General features: G+C 42.1%; 4 protein-coding genes across 8 annotated transcripts; 3 read left to right on the top strand and 1 right to left on the bottom strand.

The window, feature by feature from the left end:
- Positions 1-5142: 5142 nt before the first annotated feature.
- Positions 5143-14316, bottom strand: LOC120955656 (phosphatidylinositol-binding clathrin assembly protein LAP). Of its 5 annotated transcripts, XM_040376716.2 has the most exons (15): positions 14040-14316; positions 13414-13930; positions 12326-12468; positions 12166-12241; positions 11927-11947; positions 10909-11133; positions 10603-10796; positions 10396-10532; positions 10128-10296; positions 9754-10033; positions 9563-9685; positions 9371-9488; positions 9199-9301; positions 8228-8317; positions 5143-7565 (listed from the first exon to the last, which is right to left on the bottom strand). In XM_040376716.2, exons 2-15 carry the CDS (start codon positions 13541-13543, stop codon positions 7338-7340), a joined length of 2037 nt encoding a protein of 678 aa, XP_040232650.2. In that variant the 5' UTR covers positions 13544-13930; positions 14040-14316; the 3' UTR covers positions 5143-7337. The 5 variants fall into 5 exon arrangements, with proteins under 5 accessions (XP_040232650.2, XP_040232649.2, XP_040232652.2 ...); XM_040376715.2 differs by having other exon boundaries at positions 13414-14316; XM_040376719.2 differs by lacking the exon at positions 8228-8317 and adding an exon at positions 9094-9111 and having other exon boundaries at positions 7451-7565; positions 13414-14316.
- Positions 14317-14741: 425 nt separating this feature from the next.
- On the top strand, positions 14742-16935 carry LOC120955294 (probable arginine--tRNA ligase, mitochondrial). The gene is made up of 3 exons (XM_040376015.2): positions 14742-15063; positions 15127-16646; positions 16724-16935. Exons 1-3 carry the CDS (start codon positions 15028-15030, stop codon positions 16875-16877), a joined length of 1710 nt encoding a protein of 569 aa, XP_040231949.2. The 5' UTR covers positions 14742-15027; the 3' UTR covers positions 16878-16935.
- Positions 16936-17032: 97 nt separating this feature from the next.
- Positions 17033-18196, top strand: LOC120955296 (uncharacterized). Its single transcript, XM_040376017.2, has 3 exons — positions 17033-17351; positions 17443-17487; positions 17557-18196. The coding sequence occupies exons 1-3, from the start codon at positions 17339-17341 to the stop codon at positions 17700-17702; spliced, it is 204 nt and encodes a 67-aa protein (XP_040231951.1). The 5' UTR covers positions 17033-17338; the 3' UTR covers positions 17703-18196.
- Positions 18197-18603: 407 nt separating this feature from the next.
- LOC120955293 (cytokine receptor) lies at positions 18604-25430 on the top strand. The gene is made up of 9 exons (XM_040376014.2): positions 18604-19378; positions 20093-20192; positions 20278-20432; positions 20500-21416; positions 21632-22380; positions 22522-23705; positions 23826-24071; positions 24170-24302; positions 24378-25430. The coding sequence occupies exons 2-9, from the start codon at positions 20105-20107 to the stop codon at positions 24425-24427; spliced, it is 3522 nt and encodes a 1173-aa protein (XP_040231948.2). The 5' UTR covers positions 18604-19378; positions 20093-20104; the 3' UTR covers positions 24428-25430.
- The last annotated feature ends 290 nt before the right edge of the window (positions 25431-25720 follow it).

Genomic DNA, 25720 nt, shown 5'->3' with positions numbered 1-25720 from the left:
CGAATGTTAAAAACTATTCCAAAAGCTTTGAAACTGTTATAATCTGTCAGAATCATATCAAATAATTCATAAAGTAACTAAAACCACCCCCTACTTGCGAAATTACACGAAAATCAGTGATATTTTAGCTGGAAATCACGAGATTCGACTTACGCGGAAATTCGAGATACGCGGTATTTTGCGGCCGTTTTCGGTCCCCATTAACCGTGTATCTCGGGGACCGCCTGTATATTGCTGTCCTTTCTTACCATGTGTTTCGACAAGTTTCATCTAATCGACCTTTAAGGACGCCACAAATGTGGTCCCTACTTTTTATATAAACACGCAACATGCTTTGCGAACTACGTTTTCACAATATGCTAGATTTATTCGGTTTTTTTAGCCACGGAACGGTAACTCGGGAGAGACGCGAAAGTAGTTCTTGCTTGGTCGAGAGTTGTTGGAGAAGAGAATGTATTGGTTAAGCCGGACGGATATGCGCGTGTCGGTGTTGAAACGTTTAGGATGGGAGAGAGCGTGTATGGAGCATGCCACCGTTTTTATAGTTGCGGTGAAGCATACTACCACTGTTTGTCCTGCTCTAGCTTTGTGTGTAGTCCCTGCGTAACTAGGAACTAGAATATCAAATAATTACACTTTCACTACAAAATTGTGTTATGTGAAATTTTTTACCACATTTGTGCAGAATTTCACGTTTTTAGCAACCCTGCCGAAAATAGTTACACTGCCGAAAACTGGTACAGTTACCCTAGTCCCAGCGTAACTAGCCCGTTGCACATTTTTGTTCTGTAGTTCTAGATGTGCGCACCAGATGGAACTCTGATCGCTTACAGACCTTTATAGCCTTCTTATTTTGAGAGCTGTTGGCACGATATCGACCTCGTGCGAGATCTGTCAGGCGAATGTTTACATATATCGAGCTATCTTGATAATAGCTCGAATAAGTCGCAATAAATCCCTCAGATGGCGCTCTAACATACAGACAAGGACGAAAATACGAGACAGCTAGATCTCCAACATTAGGGCCAATTAGGAGACAGTTCATCTACGGTCAACTTTAGGGCCAACAAGGTCAAGGAGATCTGATCGAGTAAAATGCCGCCATCGCCAAAGGGACAGTAGCAAAAGTCAAGCGAAAGAAGAAAGACTATTTTTTTAACTGTGCAGCGAAAACCCTATACGCGAGTGCAAGTTGCAAGAAAGTCTGCAAAGCTACCGAAAATAAACGGATTGTTACCAGGCGTAACAACACGAGCAAAATTCTATAAGATTGTTCGTGTGGTCAGATACGTGGGTATCAACGCCATCGACCATTATCCAAGTTTCACTTTAGTTTAGTTTAGTTTAGTTTAGTTTAGTTTAGTTTATTAATCGATGGACTATGAAGAACTCTCGAGTCAAAATTTGTTTACAATACACATTAGATAACGAACAGAACATTTATATATTGTTATTGTTGAACGCATTCCGAACACTTAAAAGTGAAGTCAGTTCCGTTATCGTCATTCCAGGCTCATAAATATCGTCAGCTGAATTTAATAGACGGCACATACAAAGAAGGGGGTTGCGAGAGCCAAATGTTGTTCGGGTTTCAGCGACTGCCAGCATTGGTCGGCGACGGAGTACTTGCTTCTGTATAAATGATTCACATTGGAGATTAGTATTTAAACAATCGTATCGCAGTTCTAGTTCAAGTGATGCATAATTTCATTGCGAAACCATATAAGAGCGTTTATACATACACCGAGACTGTAGGTGATAGATGGCTGTGAGAGAATTGACAACCGGTCTCTCACGCCAGTGTGTGTAGAAGCTCCGAAGAGCACCGAGATGGGACTTTTGGAACGATGTTGAAAAAAATTTAATCGCTAAAATGAAGTCAAAAAAGTTTCTTTTGTTTTTTTTTAAAGAATACTTCTGTGCTTATTAGACTGCAAAAAGACTAACTCCAATTGATTGTTCACCATCAACTGCAAATTCAATTTTTTCTCCCCTTCATCGTTCTTTGCATTCCGAGGAATTTTCTCTGACCGAAAATGCTGTCAGTCGCGGTCAAAGCATGCTGCCAGTTATTGTCTCACCTGCTTTCTCGGAGTATGTAGAAACGCACTAACAGCACATAGGGAAGGAGAACCCAAGCGCCACAGATTAAGCTTAAACGACTGGAAAATTGAATATCCATAGAAAAAAATGAAAGCTCCACAGCTTCATTGGTTTGATCAATAGATGGCGTATTAAAACTGATTATTATATTGCTATCCTTTTCTTGCAATGTGTTTCGACAAGTTTCATCTTATCATGACCTATATAGCCTTATAACTTTCTGAGCAAAAATCTATATGAATGGTCGTGTGGTCAGATACGTGGGTATCAACACCAACGACCATTACTCAAATCTCACTTGCTTCAGTGCTGGTGGTTTCCGTTGGAGTTTAGTAGTTGTTGTGGACAGACCGCTGCCTCATCCTGAGGGCTCGTCGTTGACAGCAGGGCTGTCATCCGGTGACGTCCTCAGTGAGGATCGCGGCGCGAGAGAGACCAGCCGTCCTCTCCCCGCATTGCGTGTGTGTTGTTTATATTATTTATTACCAATGTTAATTGTACCCATACCAAAGATAGTGACAAAATATATATTCTGTTTGTGCCGTACACACCACCGTCTCATGTTTGTTTTGTGCGGACACAACAGTGGCGACGAGGATGGGATCCTCCTCGCGTAGGGGGGGATCCTACAAAGGACCGACGCAGCACGGAGGTCACCATCGCGGTTCCACCATCGCGCAACCGCCATCGCGCAGGAAGGGCACGCTTGGGTTTGCGCGAAGCCCCGAAGGGATCCTCACTCCGCTGCAGCGTATTCCGGCCAAGGCGAGGGGACATTCCGCCTTGGAGCGACAACATACGGCATCACCGCCGCCCGCTGCAGCGTCAACGGACACACTGGTGCAGTATTGTCGTTGCGGCATCACGGCCGCCCCTGCTGCATCAGCATCATCGTCGAGCCCGGTGAGCAGGCACAGTGCTGAGGCATTTCGGCTGCCCCCTGTGCGTCTTCATCGCCGGCGCTCCAGCTGCACAGGTGCATCTCGACGGCGACACTACTGTCGCCCCTGTGCAGCAACATCGTTCGTATGTGTCCCGGGTCACAGTCGTCGTGCGCGGCATCACGGTTGCCCGCTGTGCACTCGCATCGTCATCATCATCACCATCATCCGGCGCGCCCTGCACAGCAGTTCACCGGCAGCGACATCACGGTCGCCCCTGTGCAGCGGTTCCGGCTGAGCGGTCCAAGCGCGCGCGGCACCACAGCCGCCCCCTGCTCAGCCGCACATCGACGCCCCAACGGCAGCAGCATCCGGAGAGCTGCCTCAGAAGCATCATCGGCGTCCGGTGCAACGGTTTACGACAACAGCATCATGCTGCAGTGGCACCGACAACAACAACAACAATAACACCACAGCGGCTGCAACGGAACGAGCGAGCGCAGCACATCGGCTGCCCCCTGTTGCAGCCCGCAACGCTCATCCCGTTGAGCGTATGGCATGGAGGCCGGTCTGCACTCTCCCCCGTTACATAGCGTCCCATGACCCGTATGCTTGCCACGCCGGTTTTATTCGTAATAAAACCGCTGCGTCGGCTTAAGCCGTACCGGCTAAATTAAAACGGGGAGATGTTGTGGACAGACCGCTGCCTCATCCTGAGGGCTCGTCGTTGACAGCAGGGCTGTCATCCGGTGACGTCCTCAGTGAGGATCGCGGCGCGAGAGAGACCAGCCGTCCTCTCCCCGCATTGCGTGTGTGTTGTTTATATTATTTATTACCAATGTTAATTGTACCCATACCAAAGATAGTGACAAAATATATATTCTGTTTGTGCCGTACACACCACCGTCTCATGTTTGTTTTGTGCGGACACAACAGTAGTTAAACAATCGTATCGCCGTTCTAGTTCTAGCGATGCATAACTTCAATGCGAAACCATACAACAGTACAGAGGAAATGAGAAAGCTCTCCTCCAAGCGAGGAAGCTCAACTGGTTGGGGGGTATCCCATCAACAGAGAGCGCCATCAGCTTTTTTTGCTATTTTTAGAATGCATGAGTCGTTTGCCGTCTGCTAAACGAAGTCTTTCTATATTCCGTTTAGGTAGAGAACTTGAGTCGTTTAGAAGCCGTTTAGTGGTCGTTTAGTGGATTTGTGGCACTTGGGAAAGCTCTCCTAGCGAGGAAAGTGCTATCCCACCAACAGACGGCATCACCAGCTATTTTGCTATTTTTAGAATGCATCAGTTGTTCACCGTCTGCTAAACGAAGTCTTTATATGTTCCGTTTAGGTAGAGAGCTGGAGTCGTTTAGAACCCGTTTAGTGGTCGTTTAGTGGATTTGTGCACTAGGGTAATATGGCACACACATGGATTGTAGAACCCCATGGGGTCAATGAGGGGAAGGTGGGGGGGGGGGGGTGTGGAGTGCGTTAATTTTTTTTTTGGTGATTTTATTTTATCCACCAATACAAGCACACCAGCGCGAGCTTTTTGCGGCAATCTTGAACCCTCAAAAACTCTCACAACGCCTTTAAAAAACGCTCGCCAGCGAGAGGAAATCGCCACGATTTGGAACGTGAGCGAGCTCGCAAAGACGGGTTTTGCACTGCGGGTGATAGTGTTCAGAGCCAACAACACAACAACCTTTAGGAAGAGCCTTGCACCCTTTTTAGTACAACTTATCAGCTTTTTTGGTGGAATCTATTTTTTTAAATACGAGAATGCTTAAATTGGATATGAAAGGTTCAGTAGGAGTTCCTGAACTTCTTAACCTGTGGGATTCTATAGCTTATTGGATGGTGACGATGAAGATGAATAAAAAACCAAAAGGCAGACAAATAATCATGAATAGCTAAAATGCTACAAAATATCTACAATATGTTTAAAACCTATGAAAAGGATAATCTCTAGCCTGAGGGTCAGGATATGGCGCTGGTGATGTAATACATACATTATTTTGTAACATTTAGATACATGTAAAAATGAAAATTTTGAATCAAATGCTGGTGGGTGAAAACAGGAAAATTAAAATTTAAAGATGTACATAAGATGTAAACACACAGTGTTTCGTTCATAAGGAATTGTAGCATTTCAATAAAGATACACTTGTTCTGATATATTCCCAATATATCATCTTTCTATTTTATTTTATTTTGCCCTATTTATATATGCATGTAATCATCTCGATTTGTAACTGTAGAAGTTTATGTGTAATGTTTCAAATGTAACGAAAGAAATAGGCGGAAAATAATCTGATTATTAGATCGCGCCAGAGCTGTGATCCTCATGCAAAAACAAGCCAGTTTAACAACTACATCATTTACAATTTTCATTTCGTCTACTCATTTTGAGGCAAAAAAAAGACTCCCGCAGCTTGCGTAGTAGTATGTGGGAAGAATTTTATCTTTCATTGTAGGCAAGTAATAACATATCGTTGCACCTCAATCGCGTAAGCACTATTCATAATAATGATCTTATCTGAACTGCTCATCTGAAAAAATAAAATAAATCGTTCGCACGAAAGGACTAACCAATGTGAACGTAAATATTTAGTTGAAACAATCCTCGATCTTTTGCTTAGCGTTTGCATCATGTTGTCGTCGATGATAAGTACACACACACACCCACATACGTTCCCTATGTCTCTCTTCATGTCTTATCCTTCCCATCCTTTCACAGATCATTTATCGTCATCCATAGTAAACAACTGCCCTTATTGCACTATCTGCTCTTAAGGGGGGAAAACACAACACATTACATTCTATTAATTATATGATAAGCTTCCTTCACAGCAAGCAAGTATGTGTATATGTATATATGTATCTTTCTGGTATATTATAATGTATTTACTGTCCTTGCAATCCGCAAGTGCGCATTTTGCAGTGGAAAATACAATAATGTGTACAATATAGAGATAATATTACTACAATTTTATATTCATAAATACATGCATACGGATTCCTTGCTTCGCGATAGTCCTTTGCCGTGTTTCTGTCTCTAGAGTAAGATTAGCGATATCTCACATTATTATAATAACTTCCTAATGTTGTAGTATTTGCACTTCTTTACGGAGACACAGGAGAGTTAGTAAAGTCATCCCGACTATTTAAACGAACAAGGGCTGAAGATAGTGTAATTAGATACTGGCATCCTGTTCTAAAAACAAATCCTCATGCTGTATTCCAAACAAAACTATATTCAATAGTGAATAACATTTTTTTTTTGCATTTCATTAGATATATCTGAATGTCGAAGCAGTGATAATACTGCAACAAAAGCAACAAACAACAAGATATTGCAGTAGAAGCCTATGCCTGCCTACGGGGAAATATGCGCTTGCTCTCTATGCTTATTTCTTACAGTCAATAATTTCTACCATCATTTACATATCATTCATTATTGTTACTGATATCCTTAGATTATAATTTACCGTCCGTGCGTATGCTAGAGCTCCAGAACTTACCTACCGACCTATTGAAACTGGTGCAGGTAGTTCGCCTCAAAGATAGTGTTCGTTTTATGCCTGTACGTACCATGCGCAGATATCTACATTTTCTCGCGCATCAAACTATTGCTCAGTGGCAGAAAGAGAAAAACGCGTTTTGGAATGATTAGAAGTTGCAGGCTTTTCTACCCGATGACACGTGCTTTCTTCCATTTACAGCAATGTAGAATACTCCTGCAATATGTGTTTGCCGATGTTTGGAATGGTTTCATTTGATCCTAATATCTTTTGATAGAAGAAAAACACAATCGTATCCATTCAAAACAGACTGAAGCATTACCGTTTTGCAACTAAGTTGTCAAATCCACTCCACAAGTGTTGCGGATCGAAAATATGCTCAATCCTTGTATAATTTACCATTCTTAGCATTTCATTATTACGCTCACATCAAGTATCGTCGTGTTTCATATGCATGATACTGTCGGTACATTAATACGTACACTCGACATGGCCAACAGTCCTCTCAAGACGTATTTTATCAAGATATTGGCAACCGCACTTATAATAATCCTTTACACTATCTCGACATTCCACCAGGGATGCTGTCTGCTTAATGCAAAGAGAGTCCTTTCTTCTCTGCTTCGTCGCTCGCTTCTTTTCCTACTTGTCCATGCTTTCCAATGGCGTGGAGCAAAAACAAACAAATATATGTAATACATATGCATCAGATTATCTAGCTGAATTCATTGCTATTTTCATCGTTATTAGTGTTCTACAGCACGTGATAAGAGTATGTGTATATGCATTTAGGTGTTTGCATAGAGTATGCTTGAATAACGTATATTAGTAGCTTATAGCGCTCCAAACGGATCCAACTGAATACTGCCAGCCGCAGCAGCGTTTGAAGGCATCGCTGGTGCTGCTTGTTGCATCATTGCTGGTTGCATGTGCAACGATTGTTGACTAGTAAGCACCGGTTGTTGGGCTGGCATACCGGTAGCTACCATTCCAGGTGCCATTGCTGGAGTTGTTCCCGACATGGTAGCTCCCATCATTGGCCTGATCTGAGTCATTCCTTGCTGCAAATATTTAGACAAAACGAAGAAAAGATACATTACTATTAATATTATATTTAACGGGTGCTGCATACTACATTATGAAACTAATTGAAATCGAATAACATTCCCAACAATCTTTTCCACAATTTTTACACTCAACTTGTATTGCTATCCTTTGCGAAATGTGAACGTATTGTAGAAAATACTTTTGAAAATATGAACACTGCAATACAAACAATCAGGTTCGATATAAAAAAAAAATCAGGTTTACAAAATGTCAACAAAGTGTGTTTGGTTTTAGGATCATGTTACAGGTTCACTCGTAGCCAACTAATGCCAATATGTTTACATATTATAACTAAATCATCACACGGGGCTCATTCAAGCATGACACATATTAGACATTATAGAATAAAAAAAACTTTCATCACACAATTAAACCACTTATCGAATTTCCCTTTTCATTTCCCACTAATATGTTCTTCATTTGTACAAATAACATCATAACGTCGTTAGTAATTAGGCCGGGTTTAAACACAAAATCTTAATTAGTGCCACTTATTGTTGAGCAACAGCTAGCAAATGAAAACATGAAGCATGTAGGAAAAAATCATACAATAAAACAAACTTAACTTCATAATTAAATAAATCGTGATAAACAATACAACTATATAGTGGCTTACCTGAATGTAATATCCTGGCACTACGGGAAGGGGAGTGTGTGTGCTGGGATGTATTGTGCTAGGAACTGGAAAAACAGCCATACCTTGTGCCTTGTGTCACAGCGAAACCGAAATATTCACCCAAATAGGGAATACAGCACGCAAGAACACATAAATCCCAATACACATAGCAAAACCAAACACATACATACGGAAGGATAATCGACAATACCGCACATACAATCATACATTTAAAAGGACACATGTCACACAATAGTAAAAAAAGGGTAGAAAATGAACAAAAAAAAAGAAAGGAAAGTAAATTCCACCGAAAAAAGAGAAAAAGATAAGAAGTAAAAAAATAAATTAACAACTTATAAAAAGCTAATGATCTATGCTTATCATACATACAAAAACTAGCATATTCTACATAAGCAAGGAATAAAATACGATCGATAACTAACGCAAAGGGTACGATTATTTTTATTTAATTGAGACTTTTGAGATCCCTATAAAATTATTGTTCCTACTAAAGCATTGTTTGGCATCATCACACATTGTTACTTCAACTGGAAGCAATTATACATGATAGCTGTACAAAACAAATTCAGAAATCTCACCTACATAACTTATAACACTTATTACGAAAATGGTGATTTAATTTGAAAGGAAAATAAAAACAATAGGTACTGTTCCACTCGAAACTATTCAACTTCACATTATGGATGTTTGTGTGCTATTAACTGTGTTAGTATAAATATAATATTAACAGGGAATTCATTATTCTCTTAGAATAACTTCTGGTTAATAGAGAAAATGATTAACAAGGATTTTTTTAAGTAAGTAGGTATAAGGGAATATTATTAATGACTAGCAACGTTACTAACCAACTTTCAATTGTCAGTCTGAGTTAATGGTAATGGAAGATCATGATACAAGATGTTAGATTAGAGCTATGTTTTTTTCGCTATTTCAATGATATGAGTTTTTACCATTGGTTTGTAGCCAGTCTGATTGGTAGCCGGCTGTGGTTGCGGTGACCATCCAGCAGATCCTGTTTTGGCTGATGTCTTCGGCGAACTCCATTGCATATTCCTGCAATTCAACACAATTACTCAGCTTACTTGCATGTACGGAAAATGAACAATATATAGACCAACTTACTTCCCACAGTTTGACTTATTGATGGTGAGACTTTCAGCTAACGACGCCAATGAGCTGTCTAAATCGCCCGTCAATACCTTTCCAGTTTGGGCGGCAGCTGCCGGAGGTGCACTAGATCCTGCGTGAGCATTCGGGGAAAGAAAAAAAAACTATTGAAATACTACAACACTAACACTGCTGACAGATATTTACCATTTTGTTCCAGACCCCCGAAAACTGAAGTGAAATTGTTATCGGAAACGAATGTGTCACTGCCCGGGACAGCTGATCCTGCCATTCCAGGAACAGCCGCTGCTGCCATACCGCCGTTGAAGCCTACCGATAAGAAATGATGCGTTTCTTGTTACATAAATGTTATGTATCACTCGTACCGTTATCCCTACCTCCATTGCCCATCCATGTGTTGGTGGCGCCAAACGCATTGGCAGCTCCTACTGGAACTGTATTGGCGACTGGTGGTGCTGGCGTGGCGAATACGTCAGCGAATGGGTTTCCCAGTTGCAGCAGATCGTCTGATGCCTTGGACGAAACAGCAGACGCTTGTTGATCCTGTGCCGGTTTTGGTGCTTCGAAAAGATCGACGATGTTATTTTGACTAGCAGTAGGCGACGATAGGAACGGATTCGTTATAGCCGTCGCCGTTGTGGGAGAAGATACCTTGGACTGTGCAATTTGTGCGGGATACATTGAAATCAAATAGAAAGTATTGTAAAGTATTACTTTCTCTTTTTATCATAACATTTATTTCACTCGTTACCTTGTACTGATTCATTGCGGCCTCTTCTTCAGCCAGGACTTGAGCCTTCAAACTTTCATCAATCATGCCGTTTGTGGGACTATCAAACTTGGTTGACTCTGCCACAATTCCAAACGACGAACTAGTCGATGTAAGAGCGCTAACTCCACTTTTGACATTCTTTTGATTGCTATAACGGAAAAATTATGGGTAAGTACAAGGAAAATATTTGCCGGAGTAATTCGCATCATAATTGGATTATTTTGCGCAGTTGACACCTTTCACATACCTTGCCGTTTGTGTAGGAGTGTTGGCTGCTGATCCTTTCTTGCCCTCCAGCGCCAGCAAATGCTGCTCGAGCGCATCTAACAGCGAGCTCGGAGCTTTCGTAAGATCTGGTAAATCACCCTTATCAATACCAACGTTCTGCAAGAAAAATACAGGTTTATCAGCACGATTTGCCTTGCCATACACGTCGAGAAATATCTTCACTTACCTCAGCCACCTTGAGAAACTCTCCCACCCGATCCATACGAGTAAGAAACTTTTTGTACAGATCCAGCGCATCACGGCATTGCTTCTTATTCATGTCAAAATATTTTTCCAATAGATTTATGATACCATCGTTGTAACAAGCGAACAGCCGTATCAAATCGCGGAATAGTAACATGAAGCACATGTTAATGACACCTATTAGCCAGATTCAGCATAGTGTAGAATAAACGAGAGATAATTTGTTATTCTTTATGTATCCAATTATATAAATAAGAGTATTTTTCAATTGAATACAACTATTTCTTACCATTTGTGAGATCGTTGGCTGTACAGTCAAACTCCAGCAACGAATCTAACTGCGCTTGCAAAATGGGCAATGTCTTCAGAAGCTTGTCGGCGTGCATCACGCGCAAGGATCCTTCTTCTTTTCCACGTTTCATTTTGCAAAAATCGAACGCCACTGTACGATACGATAGCGCCTTCTCGTTAAGATATTTTGCGTAACGCCGTATAAACGGAGACATATCATAACCTAAACATAAGATACAGCATATTGTTCAAATTAAAATCTCGTTTTGACGGAACCATACTTTTGTAATAGTATATAAGCAAATAGTTCCTATAGTAAATAACAACAAAATCGCAGTTTCAGAGAAAGCATTTTCTTGAAAACATGCAAATTTTAACGATTATTATCAAAACAGCAGAAGAACGCGTTGAATTAATATCTCCAATATTCTATGTTTCAAGTTGTTTTTTTTAATCTACATTCACTAAAGATGAGTGCACTAGAGTGAAGTCATGGATATATTCCGAATTTTATCCTGGAAAAGTGAATCCGAATCCACAATTCTGGACGAGTACGAATCGGTCCGAATCTGTCAAATTGTGCAATTTACCTATAGTTATTATCCAGAAGGCAACTTTTGAGTTGTATTCAATACAAATTCTAGTCTGTTAAGTTTATTGCAGCTTAATATTCATTTAAAAAAATAATCATGTCCTACGTGCAAGGAGCTATAAAACCAAGGTTTTTTTTTTCAGAATATAATTACACACCAAATAAGAGCTGTTGTTGGAAGTATTGTTATTTGTCTAATAAATCGTTAGTGATAACGTTAGTTAGCTTAAACAATAAACATTTGACGAAACATGAACAAAAATACATTCACAGGATGATTTATAATAAGCCGAATAAAATAGCGTTAAAATATTTACTTTTTCTACTAAGAAAGTGGTTGGTGAGACAGTTTTTTTTAAATGTTAAAGGCGAAACCGTATAACGTTTATTGTAATAGTTATGGCTAAAAAAAGCCACTACTTACCCATACGAGCACCGACAGCGCCTAACACATTTTTAGCAACGAGTTAAAGAGATAATGAAGGGTAGACATGGTTAGTTTTGGGGGAAAAAAGATATGTAACATTACATGGGTTAAGAGAATGGTATTTTCTTCGAACTTCAATATTAATGCCAATTATTGCTGGTCAGAGTGAGTGGTTTTAGTGTAGGGGAATAAGTATGTTGATTTTTTTTTCATCCTTTCTCTTAGTTAATATATACCTTGCACTCCACCTTTATCGAGAAAGTTGTTCAACTGGAAGGATGAATTGCTTGAAGCTAAATATTGAATAAAGCGCTGAAAATAATAGGTAGATGGTTGCAGTTAGTTTACCCGATTGTTGACGATATATGTACATGGGAAGACATGAACTCATCTTACCTCGTTTCCATAGGCCAACATGTGATGGGTGGTAATCAATGCTTTGTATACCACGACCCAATTGGCGTTCTGAGACCGCTCGATCAGCAATGTTGCTAAATGAGGAATCGACACATTCGGTTCGTTGGTGCAATGTACCAAATCTGTAAGATAGCATGAAACAGTAAGGAAATTATTATAATACAAATTCTACTTGGAATAAAGGTGCGACATACACAATTAACATGAAAAAAGCATGGTTAATTGTTTCTGTATATGAAAGCTTTGTGCTATTTTGAAAGAACTAATATTGTTCATTACCACTCAAGAACACATTCAAAAGCCAGCATTTTATGCAAAATGGGCTGATGGCTTCACACTATAGTACCATTTTATCGTTATCGTCCAGAGGGAGGATACAGTACCATATGCTTGGCATTCTGAGCCCCAGCGAGTGGGAGAACTTCTGCTATCTTTCTGGCTATTTTCTTTTGCGCTCCACTATCAGCAACAACGCGACCGTGGTGCAATTGGGCCTGGCAAACAAAGCGCCCTCCAAACTGATGATGTGTTAAGGAGTGAGCCATTTAACATCATCGATGCTTTTCGTCCATTTGACTAAATGATTGCGTTAAAGGCAGCAAGGCCTTGGAAGAGATTTGGAAATGAGAGCTGAGATTAAAAGAAAAAAAAAAACAATTGCATTGCAAGCCGATTATTTAACATCTCTGCACTGTTGATAGTGCTGCGCCCGCGTGCTGGCAAGATCCGATGCAAACAAGGACGGTTCTGCTGCTGGTGCGACGATAGCAGGAGTTCGATGTACGCTCTCGTCTCGGCAGAACACGAGTGCGAAAAGCAAGATGCTTGCCTTCGAGGTTCGAGGGCACCAAATGTCAATAAGACGCAACCGAAATCAACGGGGCCAAGGGTACGCCCCCCTCCTCAGCTCTTTTTTTCTTCCTTTCGCTTTCATTTTTTCTCTCTGTCACCCATCATTTTATATTTTTCCACCTGCTATGTAATCTTGCGCCCAAGCGTTTGAGGCCCATCGTTCGCGTGGCCAATAATGAATCGGCAGAGTCGCCCCACACTTCATCGATACTTACAATCAAGATGTTTTTTCTTCGGTCCAATCATTTCTTCCGTCGTAGCCTTGCACACGGATTTTGCCAGCCCTTGGCCAGCAAGGCTGTGCCGTGCAGCCAGCAACCTGTCATTGATCGTTTGACCAGCCATGTTCGCTACACGTTATCCTTTCAGATCCTTTCTGACGTCACCGTTCTTGACTTGCTCTAATTCTCTTGCTACAGCGCCGTCCAGCAAACAGTCCACCAATGCCCAATGGTTTATTCCGGTTACTATTCCTTGTTTCCCGATACCGTCCCTAAGCTGGAAGCCGTTTCTTTGCCCCTTTTTCGTGCTACCAGCAATGAACAGTAGGCACTGCGCTTACACACTACACTGTTCTTCTCTGCTCTTGCTTTTCACGCAAAAGGGCCGAAAAAATGACACACACGTCAACACATACACACACACACACACTAACACACGCACTCAACCGTACAGGCGCACAATGATGCGGGACAATTTCTTCTGCCAGAAACTTCCCACGCTCCGGGTCACCTATCAAAACAGCGAGTACGAAAAATGCCGTAATTAATCTTCTTTCAATTCGACCACTGCTGCCACGGACGTGTGTTCCAGCGAATGGTTCCACCACCCAATTCAGCACCTTGTCTTCGTGTCGTAATGCCTGCGATGCAACCAATCTACGGCATATATGTTACCCTCCTCCTTGCCGAACACTTTTACGTTCGCATACAGCTTCAGCGAATAGGCACGGAGCGACTATCTTCATTCACACTTTTCACCCAGCGAGGCTAAATTTGCGGCTGAAACTTCATCAATTCGAGATTTTGTCCACGCATACGCACTCACTCTAGCGTACCACCCCGTGTACACACTTTTCAATCTAATTTGTTCTGCTCATTCTTCTTCGCCAGAATGAAAACTTCACCAAAGGTGTGCTGGTTGGCCACCACGCTTGACAATTTTAAGAACGAATTCCATTTTTTTAACCAGGTAATTTTTTTTGTTCAAAAATATTAATTCAATTGCACATAATTCCGATAGCGAATGGTATCTTCTTATTTTTTCTTGGGTTAAGCAAAACTGCCTTAATATTTCTACTGATTACGCTATACTATGTATCTATGGATCAAAAAAAGGAAACGAAAATAATTTACTTTCAACGAGTCAAGTTGAATCTTTTTTTTCAAATTTTAATAATCGGTTGCCCACTGTGAAATCCAGGAAGTTTACAACTGAGAGCCGATTTCTTGCATTGCCAAACATAGCAAAACAATGGCGGTATAACAGTGCAATCACCTTCAATTGTTGGCTCTTTGAATCAAATTGATGTAAGCAACTAAGCTACATCTCTATTCTACAACTATTTGCTATTCTGTGAGTTAACCATTTTACCTGAAATGTTTTTCCTTCGATTCGTTGTTCACAGCAGTTTGAACATTTTGATGTACCGTTCTCGCTATCAGCTGTTTTCCTTCAGTGACGTATGGAGTGTAGAACAGTTATGTGCGGGAATGTTTACATCATTTTCATGTGCCGCAGTCTGAACGCCGCACAATAGCTGCGATGGTCGTAATCATCTTTAGCTAATTCATCAATTCGCGATTAAAAATCAACATTGATCGATAAAAATGGCTCAAGTTTATCGTAAACTTATCTCTGAAAAGGTGAACTTTGAGGAAAACGTGCCAGCCGGTGTGCTAATCTTACTTGTTCTCTGTTCGTTACAGTTGGCTCGTATTTGCGGGACAAATGTTCAAATACCTATGACGGCGCTACAGTTTACATACCAGCGAGCAACGCGTACGCCAGAATTGAGTATGTTAGCGCAGTATTTGGGACAAGGGTTTGATCAAAAGTCCTTCAACAGGAGTGCTGAGTGTATCGTAAAGGATGATGAACACCTTGCCACGGTCACGACAGAAGAGCGATCGGGCAAGAAGTGGGTAAAACTGTCACTTGACACAATGAAGCTAATACAAACGGTGCTGGAGAGGAAGCCGTTGCAAGAGGAATACAACACAGCCACCAGTCAAACTATGATAGTCGAATTCAGCTCACCCAACATTGCAAAGCCGTTTCACGCAGGCCACCTACGATCCACCATTCTGGGAAACTTTTTATCCAACTTGAATGAATTTCTCGGTAATCGAGTGTTACGGCTTAACTACCTCGGCGATTGGGGCACCCAATTTGGATATTTAGCACTGGGAGTCCAGCTGAAAGGTCTTTCGCCAACGGATATCCACCAAGATCCAATAAAATGTCTGTATGACGCATACGTCCATGCATACGAGGCAGCTCGAAATAGTCCCAACATGCATGAGCATGCGATGAACATTTTCGCGCGCATGGAAAACGGTACCGCGGATGACTTGGATCAGTGGCAGGAATATCGTGCCTACACAGTGAAAGAGCTGGAAGAGCTGTATCGCCGGCTTGGAGTTTGCTTCACTAGCTACGAATGGGAATCACAATACGGTGTGAACAAAATAGCACACGTGCTGGAAACCCTTAAACAGCACGGCTTGCTGATAGATCAACCGGATGGGCGAAAAGTTGTACAGCTTCAACAGCGGAAGATACCTATCGTGAAAAGCGATGGATCGGGAATGTACCTGCTGCGGGACATTGCCGCATTGATGGATCGTTACAATCGGTTCGAGTTTCATAAATGCATCTACGTGGTCGAAAATGGACAGAACGATCACTTTGCATCACTGAGTGAGATCGCCCATTTACTCTGTCTACCGTATGCGGCAGGTGTTGAGCATGTAAAATTTGGTCGAATACATGGAATGAGTACCAGGAGGGGTAAGGTGGTATTTCTAAAAGATATTCTCCACGAGGCACAGCAACTGGTACAGGAAAAACAACGTGAATCGCCCTACACCAAAACAAATGCTGCCGACGATCCCTCGGTCTGTGATATTCTGGGAACAAGTGCAGTCATTATAAATGATTTGAAACAGCGACGCATGAAAGACTACAATTTTGATTGGTCAAAAATTCTCCGAATGGAAGGAGATTCCGGAATAAAGCTTCAGTACACGCATTGCCGTCTGGCTAGCCTGTTACACGCACAATCATCTGCAGAAGATATAATGAGCACTCAGTGTGACGGGAGTAGTTTAGTGGAACCGGAAGCATTAGATTTGGTGTGCCAGATGGCCAATTTCAAGCCAGTTTGCTACCAAGCTCAAGAGGCCGCTGAAGCATGCATACTGGTCGCCTACCTCTTTCGGCTATGGTACGTATGATGGGGATGATATGGATGATTGAACCATGAATAATTCCTATATTAATTCTTAATATTCCTAATTACAGTAAATCGATAAATCTAGCCATCAAAACTTTGCCGGTAAAACAAGAATCGGAAGCTAAGAAACGGCAGCAAAGAATATTGTTATTTAGCAGAGCAAAGTTGGTTCTGCACACTGGAATGACACTTTTAGGATTAAGGCCACTAGAAGAAATGTGATTTTAGAATCGTGTTACGATATAAAGTTAATACAAAAAAGATCTAAACATTAAATTCATGTATGTTGTATTAAATGTTTCAAATACTTACATTTTCGTTCGAAAAAAGAAATTAAGTATGTGCCCTACGCTTTATAAAATCGAAATCGTGATACGAGCAATTGGTTCAAATATTCGATTTTTGCGTTCATCACTGTACTGAGCACGACCCGTTGAGCGCAGACTCGCGAATCATCTCGCAATACACAGGATAAGAAAGATCCATCTCCTCAGGAGGCTGGGCACGGGAGTATTCTTTTGCTATCAACATTATCGAAAGCAGCTGTAGTGCATTTGTTATGTAGTGCATTTGTTAGACCGTTTGCATTCATCCCAGTTTCTACACTTGTTATCACCTAGGCATAGCGGAAGCACCATCGTCCTAGCAACCTTTAATTACAAACGCTAACGCAAGCACAAAGCATGGCGGTTGGAGGTGCGAGAGCCTAGCTCTTATTTCGCATTAAATAACAAAACATGTCCTTCCACAGTACTTCATACGGTAACTTATGCTTCATTCGTTTTAGGGCGTGTTACAGGTCGTCTTGGTTACGGGAACGGGTACTCCGATGGTATGTATTTCACTTCCGTAACATGTTATCTTCTTGATTTAATGCATTTGTGTATGCTTTTGTTTTCAGGGCGTTCTTACGCAGGAATCAACGAAGAAATTATGTACGTGAGCATAGGAATGGGAATCATCATTGCCATTCTGATTTGCATCGCGCTGTGCTACATTGCTCGGGAGAATTGTAAAAATAAGCGTGAATATTACATTACGGCCTAAACATGGGGTGATTCTGCCCAGGCGGGGCGGCGGAGTTTACCCTGATCATGTGTTGTTTACAGTTAACTTTTATCTATTGCTTTATATTCTGCTGTTTTACGCTCAATACATGGTCAACCACGGTCCAGGCTCGGTGCAGGGCTCGAGCTACACACAAAGAAAGTAATACCGGTCCGGAACTCCGTTCCGGTCGGAAAGTAAACTCGTGTTAACGGAAAAGTCTGTTTGTTGCAAAACAATAAGTACATAATACGTATATGTTCCTTTTATACATTATACACAGTTTGTGGAATGTAGACGTCTATTTTGAAAGTTATAATGAATATATTAATGTATACAAACAGCTACGAGAAATGGAATGGAAATGCAATGTTTGGAGTAGCTAAACTCTCTAGTTTGTAAATCGATCGTCATGGATCGATGGCTGAAGGATTACAAAATGTACTGCGTTAGTGAAACATTGTACTAATAAAATCAAAATGTTTACGGCTTTAGTTTGTTTCACTTGTTTCGCCGCATTTCGGCCGAAGGGCCCCGGCATTAATGGATCGAAGCGAAGAAGAATGCGTCTGGAAAGAAATATCCTATTGTGAAAATGAAGCAAAACTTGAATCATCGATTCACAGAAAAGAGTGTAAAGCTTCGGGGGTCTTGTCGGGGTATCTTTATCAAAGAACTCGCATCACAAAGAATATTAGAAACCAGCAAATAAGGTCAATTTGTCGGTTAGCGTTTTGGTTGCTCTTGAAAAATAAGTCTTAACATTTCGATTAATCGTTTGGTTCATTCAAATGTTTTGAGCTCTGCTTAGAGCTGAATTCCTTACTACTATCCTTTTAACATGCCGGATAAAAAATACCACGGTGTAGATAAATTGTTCGATTTGCGGCAAACGATTTCAAGTTCAAATCGCTGAACTGTCACAACAAATGACATGCACCAATACATACGGAGCAGTCTGCGGAGTCGGAGCAAACAGGAATGGAGTTCGTGTGACGTATCGCTGACAGAAGAGTAAAGAGCGTCGATGTAGTCGGTTCGCTTCGTTCGTGGGAGAAAGAAACAGATCAGCACAGTGGCGTTTGCTGAGGCACCCGTAGGACTTCTGGGAACGGGCAGGCTAATGCAGAAAGGCGTTTCCAGAACGAAAATGATTTTCCGCTCAATTCAACGGGACGGAATGAGCTCTGGGTCCACTAGTCGAGGTTAATGCCTGGTGTTAACAGTGTGGATTGTACATTGTGCGGAGCAGTGATCGTTTTTTCCCCTAATTGTCCGTGATTGTTCATCTTCATACACTTGTTGCGTACGAGAATGTGTACTGTGTGGGATGAAAATCAGACCTAAAGTGATGTGAATTCGTAACTACTGCAGTGTTGTGTTAAAAAGCATCGTGATTGGAATAGTTTTGGAGAGAGCTAATAGTAACAGAAGCGAAAAGTGAAGCTAGTTTCCGGGAAAAAGAAATCTTCCAATTTCGAACTACTGTTCCTGGAAGCGACGTAAAAACTGTTTCTCGGAATTTGACAGCAGCACAAGGCGATCTTACGCACACACTCGAATCGCCGATAGTCAGACGAGTGTGTTTTGGATGTGTTGTGTTTGAGCTGCGACGCTTTGCAATACGAAGTGTTGAACAAAACATAATACAGAAAAAAAGTGTAACACTACTACAGGTAAGTGAGGGCAATAGGCGGCTTCATACGAAAAGCTCCAGGCAAACGCACCACACACGCGCACGAACGCGCACACATACACACGAGTATCGCAGGCGTAAAAATAGAATGCTGATGTATGTGGGCAGTGCATCGCATGGTGGTGTGCGTGCGATCTCTCTAGCATTGGCCGGGGTGATTTTGTTTTGATTTCGAGGAAAACATCTCCACTGAATAAACATGCGTGGTTGCTTTTTCTTCGTCTTCTTCGGCACTGTTTGCTTCGTGTTCTTGGTAATTTTCTTCTTCCATCATCGGTGTGGTTGATTTCACGCTGTGTCCAATTACCGAACGTGCCCTTTTCCAGACACAATTTCTGTACAGATGTTCAGCAGATGAATTTTACGGCCTCCAGTCTAGGACGGAATAAATTGCCACAAGCGTGTTGTCTGGGTTGATTATGTGGAAGGAAGACATAGGAGTGCATTTATCCTTTTACGAATGCTCCCAATGTGCTTTCCCTAGAAGGTTTACAAAATTGAGAGAGATGACAATGATGCATCTTCGGACTACTTATCGGGAGAAGTATCTGAATTTATTTAGAGCAGTCAACATAAATTGAATTAGCTCCTCTTATTGAAATACGCACCGTTTCCCCCTGTCAATGGGTCCCTTTTTATGTATGAAATAAATATATTTAGTGTTGATTGTTGTTTGTTATTTTTCCTCTTTTAGGATATAATCATCATGAATCGTATTGTGTTTGTAGTATTAATCTGCTGGGTGAGTTGCGTGACTTCAAAAAATCGACTCGAAAATGCCGCCGCGCTAGGATGTAAGTATATTGCTTGCAGCCTGAAATACAAGCGCTCACGTAATCGGTAATTGTAACACGTATCCTTTTTTTCTTTTTTTATTAGGGATAATTCCAACAGAACCCATTTACCGGGAGGTAAATGATTCTTTCTCGCTGCAATGTACGCTTAACATGCGTTCCGCAGAGGCACGATGGTCAAACAGCAGCAATCTCATGTTTTTCCAAGGCGATGTACCAGTACCGCGGGAACAAGTGAAGGTAAGCGCAACTTTATGCTTGTGTTTTACAATGTACTAACGTTCGGTGTGTACCCCCTTTCCGATAGATACTTAATGATTCCACCATTGAGCTTGTGGTAGAGAAAGCGGATCCGCACATGAACTTTGCATACACATGCAAAGTCAACGATACGCAGGGTGTGGGTATCCGCAGCGTCTATATTGGGCATAAACCGCGAGAGGTAAAGGACTTCAAGTGTCGTGCTCCGCTCTGGGATAAGCACATGGAGTGCACCTTCACACCGGACCCCAATTCCATGGCTGCAACGTATGAATTGGTGTTTTATTTTAAACCAATTATACAAAATTTCACCTGTAAACTGGAGACAGATGATCAGACAAATCTGACGAAGTGCATCATCAACGTCGATACGGGATATCGAAATGTCAACGAAAAATACTATTTTATTCTGACCGCGTCCAACCACCTGGGCACGCTAAGCCAACGCTTCATTATAAATCATTTCGACGTGGTTATTCCTCATCCGCCGATCGGGTGCGTTATCGAGGACGTAACGTCAAACAGCGCAGTACTTAAGTGGAGCAAGTGGTACAAGTACGATGGGTTCAGTCGAAATTTTATCTGCGAAGTTAAGCTGCTGTCAATTTTTGATAATAACGTATGGCGCACAGTAAACAACGAGGGATTGCAGCTGAACCACCGGGTGTATACACTGCCTTTGCGGAATTTGCCGTACGCCGCGACACCGTACGACGTGCGCATTAGGATGCGTACCAACTCGACGGAGACCGGTAGTGATTTGTGGTCAAACCATACGAGCTGCCTATTTGACACCTTGCCCCGCAAACCTGATATGCCTCCGGAAGTAGCCATCGGCGCCTTTGAGAACTCGAACGAACACCATCTGTTCATATACTGGCGTGAGCTGGACGACTGGCAGCATAACGCACGCAGTGGATTCCACTACAATATCACTCTGATTGACCAGCACGGAAGAATTGTGTAAGTAATTATTGGAGTTCATATTATCCGTTTTTTTATTTAAAGTAGTGGTACGCAAGCCAGTGGGTGTCATGAACTTTGTTTTCCATGGTTCTTGTTTTGGGGCCATCTTGTGCCCAATTTTTACACCCGTATAGTGGTTGTCTGTGATGCAGATGTATGGGGAAGTTGTATTTATTTTATTTTTCTTGCTTGCAATTCTATACCTCACTTAGCGAACACCTTAACACCACCGGGGGCATGATCGATCGACATCATTTAGTTGACATGAATTACACATTCGTAATAAAAAGTGCCAACCCGGAAGGTATGTCCGAACAAGCCAGCAAGGTGTTTGTTCCAGCTCGTCGCCATCGCCTTGACAAGCCTTCAATCGACAAGCTGCTGTCGGATTCGGGCAAATTTACGCTGTCCTGGAAACCACCTTCAAGGATTTACTCTCCAATTACAAGCTACACCGTGTTCTGGTGCAATACGACTAGCAACTCTCCGAACGATTGCAATGGATCCATAAACTTTACCAGTGTTGCCGCCGACCAGACCACTTTCGTGCTGAGCGATGTTGGGTCTACGATTAACTTTGCGGTAGCGGCTAACGCTGGGCGTGTGTCGTCGGGGATGGTGTGGGCAGCGTGTACAGCTACGCACAAAACCGACATTGGCAAACTGAAAACTATCTGGATCAGTGAGATGGATTCGTCGCAAATTCATCTCAAGTGGAAAACGGAATGCGTTGATGTGGCACATGTGGGATACATGATCTACTACTGTTCGATCTCGTCTCCACGTACGCTCGGCTGCAAGGAACCAGAGATGAAGATTAATGTGACGGATAAGACTCTGGACCACTTTCTGTTGGAAAATCTCCATCCATACGTGACATACAAAATTGAAATTGCCATGTACTCCGATACGCACATTGGGCCACGCAGCGTGCCGTTAGTAAATACTACTATGGAAGCAGGTAAGATCGTTTGAAATCCAATCAACGGTATTTGATGTAGTGACGCATGCGTGGTATATAACGGTATTATGAACGCCCCTTAAATACCTGTGAGAATTAATATTGTGTTTTTTTTCTCGTTATTCTTACTTGCAAACATAGCTCCATCACCGCCACGAAACTTAGTAACGGAAAGAGTAACAAATAACAGTATATCCCTCCACTGGGAACCTCCGGCACACATAAACGGTGGAAAGATGTTCTACTGGGTGTTTTACAATGGTCAATTTTTAAAGCATGATGTTGAGGAACCGAGTACAAATGTTACATTTACGCTCGATAATCTGGACGCATTCACTGAGTACAATATCACGGTCACTGCTGAAACGGTGAAACCTTCGAACAGCACTGAACCGGTGCATGCTCGAACGCTGGTAGGGAATCCGTTAGTGATCGGACAGCCGAGTACGAACAGCTCGAACGATTCCAAGCTAACGATTGGATGGAACTCGCCATCGAAACCTTCTGGCTGTGTAGAGTTTTACGAATTAAAGGTGAAAGCCAATCAGATAATTGTGTACCAACAGCGCAAGACGGAATGTCAACTGAGGGAACCAATATGCCAAAATCGAGACAGCTCAAAGTACGAGTTTCTGGTGCGCGCAGTAAACGTTGACGTTACCGGTCCGATAAAGACTGCTTTCGAGGAGCTGTCGTGCAGTGATCGCTGGACGGAGCTGAATAATATGTGGCCCGAGCTAAAACGCTTCGTAGCGCACGCAGAATGTGGAACGAGCGACGCGATAGCCATGCAATCGAACGGATATTCTTGGCTTAGTGAACTACCACCTAATATTCGTCTACACTACGGTCCGTGGTCTGAACCGTTGGCACACTGGTGTTCGATGGAGAGTAAGAACACGTTGGCACTTTTTATCCTGGTAGGCATTGCAATTGCCAGCGGTATAGCGATGTTTAGTTACTCGTACGTTAAGGTGAAGCATGTTCTGCAAGTGAAGGTTATCATACCAGACGGACTGAATGATATAACAGGATCCGGCAAACCATCCGGTTTTGGCGCTGTTATTGGGCCAGCGGGTATCATCTTTACGGAACATCACCGCGTCGATCACATCATAACGGGTGGTTCCACCAAAGAGGCCAGTTACAGTAAGGAGCAGAATCAATGTCTGTTACCGTCCTCGTCCTCCTCGGGTGGTAGTATAGCCGACCTAAGCAGCCATGAGCCACGATCTTCGGCAGACTATTGTAGCAACAGTGGATGCTGTGAGGACGACAGTACAAGCTTTTACGATCAGGAAGCAGAAAGACAAGACCTACACGGGGTGAGTAAGGCCATCTTTATTTGTCAAATACATCTGTACACAAAACGAATAGTACGCATAGTATGTATTTGTGGGAAAAAAACTAATTTTGCAAATCTTTTCAACAATTTGAAACCACAGTACAGTGACGATACTACGGAATCTATAGAAAATAGCCACGAAACGCACCAGGGCAGTAGTACTAGCAGCAGATCGGCAGCAAACGATGATTTGGGCTCATCTTTTGGACGCACCAATCTTGGAACCGTGAATCATCTGCCAATAATGCCTGTAACATCGATGGAAGGCAAGAGTAGTCAGAACAGATCATCATCGGCCATGCCGATTACTGTTACTTCAGGCTACGTTCCAGCACCGGTAGTTAATGTAAGTAGTGTAGTGTGTATGCAAGGTGTTCTAGTTGCATCAGCCGATTCTTGAACGATTGTTTGTGCTTTCTCTTTTGCGTCTTAATTTGTGTTTAGACTGTTAAACAACCCATCAGCTCAAATGGCTACTTACAAATCGGAGCCCTTAATAACGGTGGCATGATGGCGCCTTTGGATACGATGCAGAAATCGTACAATGCTAAAATGGCAGCCGCAGCACCAATATCAGGTAACATGACGTCGCAATGGCCACTACGATAGTATGGATTAATGACAATTCGATTTGTTCGTTTCTTCCTCACAGGATACGTGACGCATAAACAGTTATCAGACTATGGGCAACATTTGAAATAATTCGTTAAACACAATGGATTTTACAAGAATGATCTTTATCTTAAAAAGTAGTTATGTTTCCATCGCAGGGAATGTCGAATTGTGGCAGCACCACCTTCTGGGTGAAAATGTTGATTAAGCTTGAATCTTAAAACGAGAAATAGTGTTACCCCAGGAGCTTTGACCCGTATGCTCGTATTCCTTAAACACAGATTTTCTCTTACATAGTCACAACCGCTCACTTATACACACACTCACACCGTCACAGGCGCTCACAGATGGATTGGGAAATTAAAATGAGCCATTTTATCACGGTTGTTAAACCACAAGTACTGCTGGATATGTCAACTATATGTCCTTAAACGATAATATCATTATTAGCGTGCATTGGTTGATATCCCCATCGCCGACGAATCATTAATTCTTGGTTACAAGAATTGATCTCAGTGAAATTAGGAAATCGCTCAGTGCGAATAGGTGGTAGAGAGGTGGTCAAGGGACGTATGCATAGCGGGACGCTTTTTTATTTCTTTGCTCAATTTAGGACCGATGTAACCGATGTGAGCCACGGAAAGAATCCTATTCGTACCTGTATGTGTTCGTACTGATGAACAGCAACACAGAAGATAGCCGAGCTTAGTGTTTAGAACTGACGAACTAAACAATCCACCAGCGCGCACACACACACACACACACTCCCCACACACCCACAATCACTCATGGTGATGGTCACCAATTTTGTCGTAATCAGGTATAATAGACGTATTTGTGTATGTGTGTGTACATGTTAAATGGGGTACGGTGTTTATCGCATTCACCTTTCACCACAAATCTCATCTATGCGACCTATTAAAACATCCTTTTCCTGAACAAACTTAGCTGTTTTTCGGGCCCCGTGTGTACGTGGGGGGGGGTCTCTTTTAGTTTTTATTCAAACCACTTGCTGTAAAACTACTGTGTAAATGATGTGTGAAAGGTCTGAAAAATAAAATGCCATCCGAAGGACACGATACTTACAATCATATGTGAAAACGCTTTCAATTTTGTCCCGCCAGCACACATCCTGGTGTCCTGTCCCGGTTGGGTAAGTAATAAGGCATGCAACGGGATCGAAAATGAATGCGAATTACACAGTCAACGCCTTCTTTTCCTAATTTATTTTATTTCCCATTCTTCCTGTATTTTTGTAACCTTGGGCTGCGCATGGCTTTTGTTCAGAGTATTAAACATCTACTTGTTCAGTGTATTAAACAAGAAATAAACGTTCATTAATGCTAACATGGAACCACATCGAAAATGAAGTACGAAGAGGTT

Source organism: Anopheles coluzzii, chromosome 3, assembly GCF_943734685.1.
Source record: "Anopheles coluzzii chromosome 3, AcolN3, whole genome shotgun sequence".
NCBI classification, from domain to species: Eukaryota; Metazoa; Arthropoda; class Insecta; order Diptera; family Culicidae; genus Anopheles; species Anopheles coluzzii.
Note: the sequence above shows the minus strand (reverse complement) of the source record. Positions and strands in the feature narration are given on the sequence as shown.